The 13,609-nt window shown below is 47.0% G+C and overlaps 1 protein-coding gene across 1 annotated transcript; it reads right to left on the bottom strand.

The window, feature by feature from the left end:
* Positions 1 to 958: 958 nt before the first annotated feature.
* On the bottom strand, positions 959 to 10,563 carry RNASEH1 (ribonuclease H1). The gene is made up of 8 exons (XM_007469245.1): positions 10,406 to 10,563; positions 9,176 to 9,291; positions 6,191 to 6,355; positions 4,087 to 4,186; positions 3,213 to 3,267; positions 2,763 to 2,847; positions 2,143 to 2,267; positions 959 to 1,045 (listed from the first exon to the last, which is right to left on the bottom strand). The coding sequence occupies exons 1-8, from the start codon at positions 10,534 to 10,536 to the stop codon at positions 959 to 961; spliced, it is 864 nt and encodes a 287-aa protein (XP_007469307.1). The 5' UTR covers positions 10,537 to 10,563.
* Between the last annotated feature and the right edge of the window lie 3,046 nt (positions 10,564 to 13,609).

The following is a 13,609-nucleotide window of genomic DNA, read 5'->3' as shown; positions in this document are numbered from 1 at the left end:
AAAAAGAGTAGACTAGACTAAAAACTGCCACAAAGAAAAGCAAGGAAGTTGGGATTAGTTCTGGAGGGAGGGAGGGGCTGTGACTGGAGGAGCACGTGAAGAGCCTTCCTGGCATCTGGCAAAGTTCTACTTCTTGACCTGGGTGGTAGTTACAAAGGTACTCACCTTATAATAACAATAATAATTCAATAAGCTATACATTTATATCGTTTTCTGCATGTTTTTATGACAAAAAGGTAATAAAAGGTAAAAATAATCACGTCAAACTTTTTTTTTTTAATTCGCATAGTGCTTTTAACAAAAATAGCCCCCCCAACCCCACCAATTTTAAAACATTTATTTACAATCTTGGTCTTTAGAAGTTATGACTGTTGCTACCTAACGGTCGGGCAGCCAGGGCTGCCCGTGTGCAGGCGGCCCTATCACAGTGCCCCGCCAGGTAAGACCAGCCCACCTTCCCTCTGCCGAGGCGTGGGCCCTGGCAGGATTGTGCCCAGCAAGGGAGCCATGCCTTCCTCCAATCCACCCGTAGGCACAAGCCCACCTAAAAATCATGACTCAGTGTTGCCAACTGTAGGGTAAATGAACTCTTAGAATACTTCTAGGCTTCTTGCCTGCATTTTTAAACCGATGTTTTACTCATCCTTATTAAATCAAAGCCCTAACACTTTTGTCTAGACTGCAATAAAACTAATGAGAACACTATCAAGCCCAATAAAGCATACTTCTAACAAAACCTCAAATAATTCTCAAATTTCAAAGGATGTTCAGTTTATGACACATCTAACCACCTTTAAGGCACATGCCACGGACCGCTACCCTGGTTTTCCGATTTAGTCTGAAAGCTGTGTCTGCCCATCGACTGCAGTGGTGCAGCCTCTAGTTTTATCTTCACACCAGTAAGTAAAGGTGACGAACAGCAACTGGCTCAGGTTGTTCCAAGGATTAAAGGACCTGCTCAGTCTTGAGGTTGCTGCGCGCCTTGTCTTGCTAATCTGTCAGCTTCTTCGTTGCCTGTAAATCCCGAATGGCCAGGAACATGCATCTGTTAAATAAAATGTTTCCTTTTATTTTTACTAATTTTTTTACACAAGCAACACATGACTACATCCTCACTGTAAAACAGGTCAACCGTTCAGAGAAGACGAGTGTGAAGGCTCCCTTCACAGCTCCTCAGCACAACGCACTCGTGCACTGGGTACACCGACAGAAATCCCGTTTTGTTTCTCCACAAATTGGATTTTACTGCTGTATTGCCTTTTTCCCATTTAACAGTGGGACCTGGCAAGCTTTCTGGACAGAGCAGATGTGTGGATGGATCTGTATACGACATACACACACACCTGATGCTCCCTCAGTGCTGTTACAAAGGGATGCGCTCATGTGATTTCACCACTGTTTGCACTTACGTTGCTGAAAGGCAAGTTTTGGTTTTTTGTTTGTTTGTTTGCTTTTTTTTGCTACACAGCATGGCCTGTGGGATCTTAGTTCCCCGACCAGGGATCGAACTCATGCCCTTGGCAGTGAAAGGGCGGAGTCCTAACCTCTGAAAAACCAGGGAATTCCCCGAAAGGCATGTTTTAATGTCAGGTTGCCAAACGGTCATCAGGGGTCCTGGGCTGGGAGAGCATGGTAGGGTTAAGAAAATGGTTGTTGTTTAACTTGCTCTGTATTGTTTGAAAAGGTAATTTTAATAAAAGTGACCTAGTGTAAGAAAAATACGTCCATTTTGGGGGAAAAAAATGATGTTACTAAGGTCTAATCACACAACTATATTTTTAAGAGGATACATCATAAATTAGCCTGAACTGACATTATAGCTGCTTCCAAAGAAACCAGGAGGCTGATGATCACAGGTCACGAGGTATGGCAGCTGGGTGAGGATGACGCGGAGAGCCCGGAGCCCTCAGTCTCAGCGCCGGGACCCAGCGCTCCGCACGGAGGACCCGCCTGTTAGAGCAGCATTACTCAGATGATGGTCAAAAGACTCCACTGTGCTCTAACACACGCTACGACAGCAACTCCATGGACCCTGCTATTTTAACTGAAGTCATCAAATCACTCACAGAAACCATTAAACTGTCTAGCTAGTTTATTTCATTTGGTCGTAATGGCCACAAGCGGTGACCAGACAACACTCACCCACTGAATGTCCATGCCCTGGACAAGCTTGTCCAGCGCCATGAAGTCCTCTTTGTTGATCACCTCCTTCCCTGTGCTGGTCCTCCATCCACTCTTCTTCCAGCCGTGCACCCAATTAGTGATGCCTACAAGGAACACTCACAGATCAGTATTCTCGAACGTTCTGGTATTCTTTCCTCCCTAGACTCCCCTCTGACCACTGCTCCACGTGTACCTCAGAGGCTTTCTGGACTCTTCGTTTCCTTACTGGGGCCGTGCTCTGGCTCGCCCTGTCCCTTTACTCTCACCTGTGTCTGTCCTGAGGCCGTCAGGCTGAGGCACCGCCCCCTCCAGCCTCATCAGCGCCCCCCAGGCCCCCACCCCACGGGCCCTACACAGGGTACCCCCAGAGGGAGCACATATCTTCTATCTCGTGGCCACGCCCTCGGCGCCTGGCAAAGCAAGCCTCCACGGCACATACCGGAGCAGCATGGGCTTCCCTGGCACCAGACACACCCAACACAGCCCCTTCAGCGTCTGAGTCCTGCCCTGATGCCGCACCTCTTCCAGGGGAAGGAAAGACCTATTTCCCTTCATATGTACTCGAAAAACCCTAGAAGAAGTCAAACGTAAACACTTACCATTGATAGTAAACATGCTGTCTGTGTAGAGAACCAACTTATTGATGTTCTGAGCCTTTGCCTGTTCGATGGCTTTGCAGGCTGCCTTGAAGATACAAATCAGTTGTCATGCTACAGAAATTGTTCAACTTTCGACACTGATGTTCAAAATTACCAAAAAATTTAAAATCTAAATTCCTTTTCCTGTGCTAACCGTAATGATAATATGGTCTATGTGAAATAACGCTACACCTACAATTCTCCTGTTTAGACACCTATTTGAAACAAGTTTTATAATTTTTCTAGAAAACTCCTGTTCTTCAGAATTGTTACTAGCCCCAAACTAAGTTTCTTCTGGACTCTGAGTATCTTATACACACATAGGGTAGAAAGTACATTGATACCCTTCTAGTCAATGGTAAAGGATGATAAATTTACATTTTTAGTGGAAAAATACCTCTGATAACTTACATGAATCTCTGCTCTTTGGTTTGTTTGTCGCCCAGGAAGTCTAATTCCTACATTTCTGGTTTCAAAGCAGTACAAAAGAAAACAAAATTATAAGCTAACTCTCAAAGTGATTCCTTAAGTCTCTTAATTGATAACAGGCTTGTATACATTTTTATTTGAAATAGGAAATCATACAAAAATCAAACCAACAATACTAACAGTTTATTGAAAAGTGCCATGGTGTGGTCTTGCAGGAGAACTCTGGACCAGAAGGCAAAAGCCAGGTTTGATTTCTGGACCTGAAATACACTAGCATGTGGTCTTGCGCAGGCACTAAACCCACGGACACTCATGCCACCCGAGCTTGCCACCCCCTGGAGGGTTCCAGGCTAAGTGAGACATCGAAGTGAAGGCAGAAGGGCTTACAGGCCAGGAGGTCGAGAAGCTGACCTTGCTGACCGTGCTCACGCCCAGGGCTGCTCAGGCACCTGGACACTGGGGAGTGGCTACTTCACAGGGGTCCAACCCCCTTTCACACTGAATTCTGGGGCTGTCAGTTACTACGCAAATTCTTGCATATTTGGGGGCAGGTGTATTTGAATGATCTCAGGGCATATCACCTTGACTTTGTGCCTTTTGAAAAACATGGGTCACCTCTAAGCTCACTCATCTTCAAGACTCGTAGGGGCATGCAGGGCTCCCAGTATGGTGACCTGCCCCTAGTGAGTCCTTGCCAAAGCCACCTCCCAGGGACGTGGGACTCTTCCACTACCCCTGCCAACGCTACCAAATAATCAAACAGTAAGCGGATCCTGCCTCAGTCTTTCCCAAGTTTTGGAATATGATTTGGTTAATTATGAAGCTTGATAAAAGCCAGCTTTTCTGGTTTACTTACAAAGGATGGCCTGGCCCCCAGTAAACACCGATTCCTGCTCGAGCCCTCCTCCGCCCATTACTGGAGCAGCAGCCGTCCGTGTAGACGACGACAGAGTGCCCTGTAAGCGGGAAACTTAGTGAGCGCCACCAGATCACCGTTACTAAAAGCTGAAATTCACCTAAAAACTTACTACGATTGAGTTAGCATTTTAAACTGAGAGAGTATTTATGCTTTGGAAGCTTTCTGTGCAGGAAAACATTACCAATGCCTTATATGGGGGCACTTGACGCTTTTTGCTTGGAATCCACTCCTATTTTGGTTCTGCTTGCCGGGGGAAGTTAAAGGTGAAGGCAATAGCCCTGTAAACCCAGACCCCACTGCTGTTTACATTCCCCCGTTACAGAGGCCAACGAACAAAGCCACTGCCCCTCTCTTCACGTGTGTGTGGGGGGCAGTGTGGGTAGGCCACGTTCACCCCCCAGGAGCTGCCCTTGCAGACAACAGTGCCTTGATGATGACCTGCCTGCCAGAAGGTCAAGTCCTCCGACAGATGTTGGCCTAAATTTTTTTCTTGGTCCTTTTGCAACTAGTGAACTGTGGTCCCGCCTTTGCTTCTTCCCATCAAGACAGAGAGTTTGATCAACACACCAACGCAGTAAAGAGCAAGGCAGAGAAGGAGTGACACGAGGCCATCCTCAGGCTGCTGACAAGCAGCAGAGTGGTCGGCAGGGCGGACGAGAACTCGGGTTGCCAGGTGTCAGCAAGCAGGGCTGTGGAACAAACAGAGGCCATGCTCCGGGAGGTACGTATTAAAAGCAGGGCAGACTGAACAGGCAGAGGCAAAGCGGGGAGGCGGTGAGATGTCAGTGGAGCACATCCCCAACCGGAGTGGGGCTGGGGGTCCGAGAACGCGGGCGCTGGGCAGGGCTCCTCCATTCAACTCAACGTGATGCCCAGCACGACCCCTTCCTGGTCCCTGACTCTGTGTGACTGCCAGTGCCCGTCAGGCACTGTGTCCGGTGCCCTGGTGCTTCAGGCAACTGTTAGTACACTGGAAACGGCTCATCTCCCAGTCACCCCACCAACATCTGCTTCAATTACTATCAGTAAATAATTAGATCAAGAACATTTGGTTTTGCTTTTCACATAACTGCAAAAATTGATTTATATGGTTTTCATACAGTTTGACCAAACATCTTCTACTAGTTTCCCTTGAAAAACTTAGAACCTACAAATACACTGACTTATATAAAAAATGCTATTTATTCTTATCTTCTATTCATACATGTAGACGACAAAAAGGAGACTCACGTACCATTAAGTTACTTAATATAAACACTGGATTCCTGGAGCTAAAGGCAGAGGAGAAATTCACAACTATCTTGTTTCTCAGGATAAGGTAGGATCACTTCTGTTTTGCAAAGATTACATGTAAAAGGTTAAGATGCTGGTGCCAACCAATTATATAAAGGAGCTCTGTCCAGGGTCTTATTTGAAGAGGTGAAGTTTTTGCATTTTCTTAGTGACCAGAAATACTGTGTGTACAGGGAACATTGGTGTTTACAAAGATCAAAGAGTTTTTCTTGCATAGCCTATATAACGATTTTCCTATGAATGTCCAAAATTCTAATAATTCTACACCATTAGATCAATTATAAAATAGTGACCTTAGGACTCCCCTGGTGGACCAGTGGTAAAGAATCCGCCTTCCAATGCAGGGGATGCGGGTTCGATCCCTGCTTGCGGAACTGGGATCCCACATGCCTTGGGGCAACTGAGCCCACACCACAACAACTGAGCTCGCGCGCTTCAACTAGAGAGCCCGTGTGCCACAAACTACAGAGCCCATGCGCTCTGGAGCCTGCACACCACAACTAGAGAAGGGAAAACCTGCATGCCACAGCTAGAGAGAAGCCCACGTGCCACAACGAAAGATCCCACATGCCACAAGGAAGACCCAACACAACCAAATAAATAAATATCTAAAAAGAAAGGGGGAAAAAAAAGAATGTTATATATCAGTTCAAATTCCCCTCATTAAGAAAGTGGGAAAAGTTTTTACACATGAATATACTTATATGATTTACTGTATTAAAAATTTAAAAATTCAAGAAAGACATACCCATATAAGAAAACGTGTCTTTGCTCACTGAAGGCAGCGGTTCTGTGCTCTGTTTCATGTACTTTGCACACGGCTCTGTGGTTTCACCTTCACCTTCATCCAAGGGCTCATGAAGTCGCTTGTTTGCCTTCACTTGTGATTCCTGTACACGTTTATTTTCCTGCCCTGAAAGGTAGAATCTACTCAAAAGCCAGAAACAATGGACACAACATGAAATGACTGAGAATCCAGAACTTCACTAAGTCAGGCTTAAATACCCCTTGTATGTGGCTCTATAGAGGGAAAGACTTAAGACAGGCCACACCACCTCAGACACTGACATCCCAGGAAATTAAATTTTCCATAATAAGCTCAGTGAGGGCAATACGAAGACTAGAGCAAAGCTGCTGTTAAAAAAGAAATCTGGTTTCGATGGAGACAGAACAGATACCAAGGGTGCTGAACCCTTTAGCGCTCACAGACAGTTTGAAAATCTGAGGGGCTCTTTCCCCAGAGAAAACAAGGGTCCAAATTTCATATCTAAGGTGAGAACAGATAATGGGACTTATTAAAAAAGGGAAATAGAAACCAAAAGGTAACGGGATTGGGTCCCTGCAAGGACAGCACTGCAGGCCCAGCCTGGGTGTACTTTGAGGGTGATCCCCAAGGGATTCTCACACCCACACAGGTTGTGTCTCACTCACTCTTTCATATAATTATGGCAGCTGACGCAGAAGATGAATTAGACCAGGATTCAAAAAACTAGTTTCAATTTGAACTTTACCTTTTGTCAGTTGTGAACTCGGTCAACTGACTTAACCCCCCTCAGCTGCTATAAAATGAGGCCCAGCACTAGGTGATCTGAAACAGCTTTTCCTACACTACCCTTTTATAGAGTGGAACTAGAAACACACAAGGAGCAACTCATTGTATCTCCAAAATAACAACCTCAGCACTGCAGAGTGCACTTTTTGCTCTAAACCCCTAAACCAGGGGTGGAGAGATGGTGCTCCAGCACTTACCGAGCACTGACTAGACAGGCATGAGCTGGAACTTCTACTGAGCCTGGCATAGCTTCTCAGCCCACACCTCTCCGAAGAATGCTAAGGCTAGCCAGGCAGAGCTCGAGGGGAGCGCCACCATGTCCAGAGCAATGCTCACATGTCCGCTCTGCTGTACTGGTGTTACCTCAACACTGACCTGGAAAATACTCCTGCAGGTGCTCTGCGGAAGTACCCCCAGAGGTACAGGCTGAAGTGCAATTTTGCAGAATTTTAATATTGATATAAATAATCGGTTTTATTTACTATAACAGAAAGTTAAATTGAAATGAAAGTTGTTGAAGAACAGATATGACTTTGAAGGAAAAGGATGCTATGGTTGTCAGATAATATTTCCTTCACAAAATTGTGGTTTTTCTTTAAGTAAATTAACCTAAAATCAACTTATATAAACCACAATAACTAGCAAATAGCTCAGTAATCCCCAAATAAGGATAAATGTAATATTAAGAGAAAAACTGGGAAAGAGGCTAACAGGTTTGCTCTGGTACGGCTCTCAAACATTCACGATGTTAATCCCATTTATATACATTATGTAAGTCACTAACTGGAGGTCTCCGTAAAGTTTTAATAAAAGCAGATTCACAGATATAAAAAACTATCTTGCCTTAAGACTTGGAGAACTTAATAAACAGAAACATACTGACACTGGAAGAACTGAGATATGAATAAATTACTAATTGGTTAAAAGAAAAAACCCGTGAAAAGAAGTATTAAGAACCCAACCAAGACAAGAGTCATACTTGCACACTAGCTTTCTATCCCAAGCCGATTTCTCACCTGGACAGAAAATGGAACTGTCACATCACACCCCCTTTAAAAGCTGCTGGGAAACGGAGGGTGAAGCAGCCGCACAGGGAGTGAGTGTCTCCTCTGCCTCGGAAACTTGCCTTTCAAGGAAGATTCCTAGTGTGATCTGCCTCTCCCTGAATCCTGCTTTGTCCAGAAGTGTCATGACACCCCAGAGGAGCACCTGTTCAATGCTCGAGCATCTCAGTGGGCTCGAGAGACTGTTCAAAAGAAGCTGATTTAAAATATCCTCCTCTCGGGCTTCCCTGGTGGCAGTGGTTGAGGACACCCCAGAGGAGCACCTGTTCAATGCTCGAGCATCTCAGTGGGCTCGAGAGACTGTTCAAAAGAAGCTGATTTAAAATATCCTCCTCTCGGGCTTCCCTGGTGGCGCAGTGGTTGAGAGCCCACCTGCCGATGCAGGGGACATGGGTTTGTGCCCCGGTCCGAGAAGATCCCACATGCCGTGGAGCGGCTGGGCCCGTGAGCCATGGCCGCTGAGCCTGCGCGTCTGGAGCCTGTGCTCCACAATGGGAGAGGCCGCAACAGTGAGAGGCCCGCGTACCGCCAAAAAAAAAAAAATCCTCCTCTCAGTCTTCATCCACTGTAGGAAAAACTGTCTGTGAGTAAAGTTAATGAAAAACACTTCTTCAAGGTAGGCTACATTTTAAACCTTTGTGCTCTAAGGCAGCCACCCTCAGTCTTGCCTACCTGATGTCCCTTACATTGGGCCCTAAACTTCAATTAAGTCTACTTCCAGTAACATGTGAAACTAGAGGAAATTCCGATTGTGTGACTCTATCCTAGGTGAAAATGAAACACCATACAGATGCATGCTGTGAAAAGAACTACACTCATCATTTTACAACTAGAGTCCATTCAATCCAATAACAAGAATAAGTATTTTTAAAAGATGGAACTAAGTACAGCGAGGACACTGAATGGAACAGGAGATCTGTGTCCTGGCTTGTCTCCAATACTGTTACCAACAGGAGTCACTACGCTAAACTGCTTTCAGCCTGTCTCCGAATCTGTAAAATGGAAACAATCATATTCTTCTCTATCTGCTTAGAGAGTAGCTATATAGATCAAGTGACTTGGGATATTTAAGGCTTTGAATAGGTTAAAATGTTACAATGATGTGAGTTGTGACTACCTTCTGAACCATCAGGGTTTGCAGAGCTTCTGACAAAGGCCCAGGCTTCCTCTTCTGTGGCAAACTTCTTAAACCTGGCTGCAGGAAACCGGTCCACCTGGGCTCTGCATTCATCCCTGAAACAAAGTGCAGTGTTAAGCTCCTCCCTCCCTCTGTCACCCTATTTTTTCACGGATCCTTGTCTTAGGCTGGGAACAGTGTGACAAGGGCTGGGACTGTCAGCTCCTTGGGGGGCAAAGGGTCACGCCTTACAGTTTGTAGTCTTATCTTGCACATCCAACCCTTCACCCTGTGTCATGCTAGGTGCCAGCCAGACAATACACCTGCACCATAAGGCTTTCCTCAAAGCATAGTAGAATTTGGGGGTCTTCAATCATTTCATTACAACAGAAAGGTCAGCTTCTGAGATGCTTCTTCCTCAGTAGCCTAGCTGCACGGGGAAACACTATGCACTCACGTACACACACAAAGACTGATAATAAACCTTGATATCATACAGTGGGAAGAGTCCTGGTTATGGAGTCGTAACACCTGGGTTCAAGTCCTACATCTGTCACTTACTAGCCCCAAGAATTTCCTGACCACAGTAACTACACCCAAACATGAGAATAATCCCACCTACCTCAAAGGACTGTTATAGGGATACAAACATTAGTTTACAAGAATTTTTCTCTTTAGGACTTCCCTGGTAGTGCAGTGGTTAAGAATCCGCCTGCCAATGCAGGGGACACAGGTTCAAGCCCTGGTCCGGGAAGATCCCACATGCCGCGGAGCAACTAAGCATGTGTGCCACAACTGCTGAGCCCGTGCACCTAGAGCCCATGCTCCGCAACAAGCGAAGCCACCGCAATGAGAAGCCCGCGCGCAGCAACGAAGGCCCAAAGCAGGCAAAATAAATAAATTAATTTTAAAAAACACTTCCCTTTTTTAAGAACACCCGTAAGGTTAGATTAGGCATTGAGTTCCACAACGTGTAACCCTGTGGAAACTCTTTCATTGTAACAGATGGGGAAAAGGATTAAGTAGAGGCCTCTGGCCACCCCAGACAGTAAGTGGCGTTTCTGACACTCCCAGCAAAAACGAAGCGGAGTCGAGGCCTCCCATGTCGCGGCCCCCGCGCGCCGACTCCAGGCCGAGGGCCGTGCGCTCCGGGGGTGGCAGCCGCCTCCCCGCCGCGAAGCCGCCCACCGCCGCCCTAAACCCGCTCCCGGGGAGGCGCGGCTCCCTCACCAGGTCAGGAAGACCCCGGCCTTGCGGCCCCTCCTCACGGCATAAAACATGGCGAGCCGGCGGCAGCTGCGGCCACTACAACGCACGGCAGCCAAAGCCACTCTGTGCGCCACGCCCAGAAGCCTGGTCATCGCTCACTGCCGGTCACCGGCAAGCACCGTTCTCCCGGCCACAAGCCCTCATCACACATGCCGCACTTCCGGCGGCGGCGCAGGGAGATGACGCAACTAGGGGGCGGTACCTGGGGCGGGGCCCAGACTCGGCGCTTTTCTGACTCGTCAATTTCCTGGACGTCAGTGAGACTGTGGGGCCTGGGCGGAGGTCCCGGGGGCGGGGCCTAGGGAGGGGCAGAGGCGGGGATAGGGGCGCCTGGGCGGGGCCCAGGGTGGGGCGGGGTCTCGGCGGTGGGGGCGGGACCGGTCGGTCTGGGAGGGAAAGCGGCCTTGCTCTCGCCCAGTCGCCGCCGCCTGCAGCAGCTCGGGCTGCTCACCGCCCTCGGTGGGCGCTGCAGGCTCTGCGCGGTGGGCATCGGGCGCCCGGCCACGGGCCCCTACTTTGGCCTCCCGTGGTTCTGGGTCGCTCCCGCGGTGCGGGGTGCACTCAGGACTGACCAAGCACGAGGATGGGCCGGCTTACTGGCTCACTGTTGTCGTGGCCGGAAAGACATTGGGGTTCACAAAGGGAAAAGGGGTGGGTGCCACTGAGGGAGAGGGTGAAGGGGGTGTGAGCGCTGCATCCCGCCGCCGCCTCGGTGCTCCGCTCAAGGGGGTGGCCCTTTTCCCCACCCCACCCAGGCCGGTGTGTAACCAGTAGGATGTCCAGTACTTAACGCACTACGACCCAAGGGGAAAATTTAGTTGGAAAGGCAATGTCTTAGAATTCTGCCCAGTATTTCACATGTTGCTCTGTAAGCAAACCGACTTCCAAGTCCTCTCCATTGACAAGTCTTGCTTTTCAAATTAACTTTACTTAGTTTTCTTGAAATCTTCAGTTCCACAAACGTTATCAAACACGCACTGTGTGCTACCCAAGCCCGGGGGGATGCAGAATTGACTAAGGCAGTCTGAGCACCAAGGAATCCCGTGTGAACAAATAGAGGACGTCAGCAAAGTGTGTGCCAGGCAGGGGAGAGTAAGCACCCTTGCCTGGAGGGCCAGGGAACACAATAGGGCCTGAGTAAGGCTTTGAAGGATACAAGGAGAGTTCATTCAGGTGAGTTAGGCAGAGAAGGAAGTAGGATATTCCAGGAAGAAGGAACAGCAAAGGTGTGGTCAGTGTGTTCTTGCCTGTGAACTCAAGGAACATCCATTTTAAAGATTTCAACTTTCCTAATTTAAATTTAAATTGGCTCTAGTCCATTCCTCAACCCTATCTTTATTGCACTTCAAGGTAGCTTCTTTCAAAAAAGGTGTCATTAAAAATCAATTAATGATAGATCATCTCTTCTCCTGTAGATATATGATGAAAGCTAGGGGTGCCCCAGTGACTGCTCTCAGGATGACCGCAGCCCCTCTTTTCATGGTCATTCATTCCCCCTCTGCCCAGGGCCTCTCTGGAGCTCCTGTAGCCTCTGGATGAGCACAGGCCAAGCCTTGGAAATTTGCTTTCTGGACCTACTTTTCTTTAGAAGCATCTCTAGCTCATGTTCTCCTGGTGACACAGGTTAAGTTACGGACACAGATGGCACCTGGGAGCACTGATTTCTGATTAGGAAGCTGAAGTGGAAGTAAGTCAGGGTAGTGGGCCAAAGGCAAATGTCTTCACTTCAAAGCTCTGAAAGAATTGGGATCCTCAACCAGATATGAAACAATGACAGTTGTGTAGGGTATAGACACAGCTGTCACACCGCAGTATTCCCTGGGGGAGGAGAGAGGCTGGGCCCATGGAAAAGTGCTGCCTGACCCTATCCCCCTGACCTTGGGGTCAGACCTACTTAGGACTTGCTTTTTCATGTAAATTAGCTGATTGTGGCCCTTTATTTAATTAATTTTATTTATTTATTTTTTTTGCTCCACTGCAGGCATGCAGGATCTTAGTTCCCCAACCAGGAATTGAACCTGTGCCCCCTGCAGGGGCAGCACAGAGGCTTAACCACTGGACCACCAGGGAAGTCCCTGTGGTCCCTTATCACAGAATACTTACAGTCCCTACAAAGTTGTAGTTTGGAATTATCTGAGTATGTTCAGACAATAATCCATGCGGCTTTCTACAATTACAAAACTGTTTCATCTGGCATTTCATTGACTGATTACTCATCTGAAAATGTTTTCTATCTTAATCTCTGGCTCGCAGTGTGTGATCTTACTTATCCTGGGCAAAAACTGGCCCATTCTCAATAAGGTACTAAGCTCTGGACCAGAGTCAGAAGACACCTACCACGGGATATGTGCCCTCAGTCAAATCCTTGTTGTCATTTTCCACTGTAATCTGTACATGAGGGGTAATGGAACCATCTGCTGTTTCTCAGGGTCCACTGAAGAATTCCATAGGCATTTACTGAGTGCCAACAATATACCAGGCGCTCTTCTAGACCTGGCCACATGTGGCTACTGAGCATGTGAAAGGGGACTAATCCAAATTCCACTGGATTTTAAAGACTGTGAAAAATGAAAAGAAGGTAAAAGTCATTAATTTTTCATATTGAGTCATATTGATTGCATGCTGAGCTGATAATATTTTGACTATCTTGGGTTAAACAAATATATTTAAAATTATGGTTTCTTTCATTTTACTTTTTATATATTTATTTTTTGTTTTACTTTTTAAATGCAACAGCTAGAAAAGTTTAAATTGCTCTTGTGACTTGAGTTCGTGAAGGGCACTGTTGTAGACACGGGTGAGATGACATGAAGCTTCTGCTCTAGGGAGGGGAATGAATTACTAGACACATGAGACAGGCACTTGACCATTGTTGTAAGGGATACAAAGAAATAACCTGGGCAATAGGAAAGAGGCATATGCGGGTAAGAGATGTGGAAGAAAGTGCGTTGTAACAGTAGTGGGGTTTTGTCTACCAGTCATCACAGGACATGGTGTCGTTTTGCTTTGTTGACATCAGTCGTAATGTGGTAGGGAGCCCCCTTCCTCAAGTGGTCAATCAGGAACAAGCTTTTAAAAGGTATCAATTCTCGATGTAATCAGAAGGGACTTAAGAAGTTGTGACACACTTTTGCAAAGTAGTTGCACCAATTTTTACTTTCAGCA

Source organism: Lipotes vexillifer, unplaced genomic scaffold (genome assembly GCF_000442215.2).
Source record: "Lipotes vexillifer unplaced genomic scaffold, Lipotes_vexillifer_v1.1 scaffold356, whole genome shotgun sequence".
Lineage (NCBI taxonomy): Eukaryota > Metazoa > Chordata > Mammalia > Artiodactyla > Lipotidae > Lipotes > Lipotes vexillifer.
This window is presented reverse-complemented; position numbering and strand designations above follow the sequence as displayed.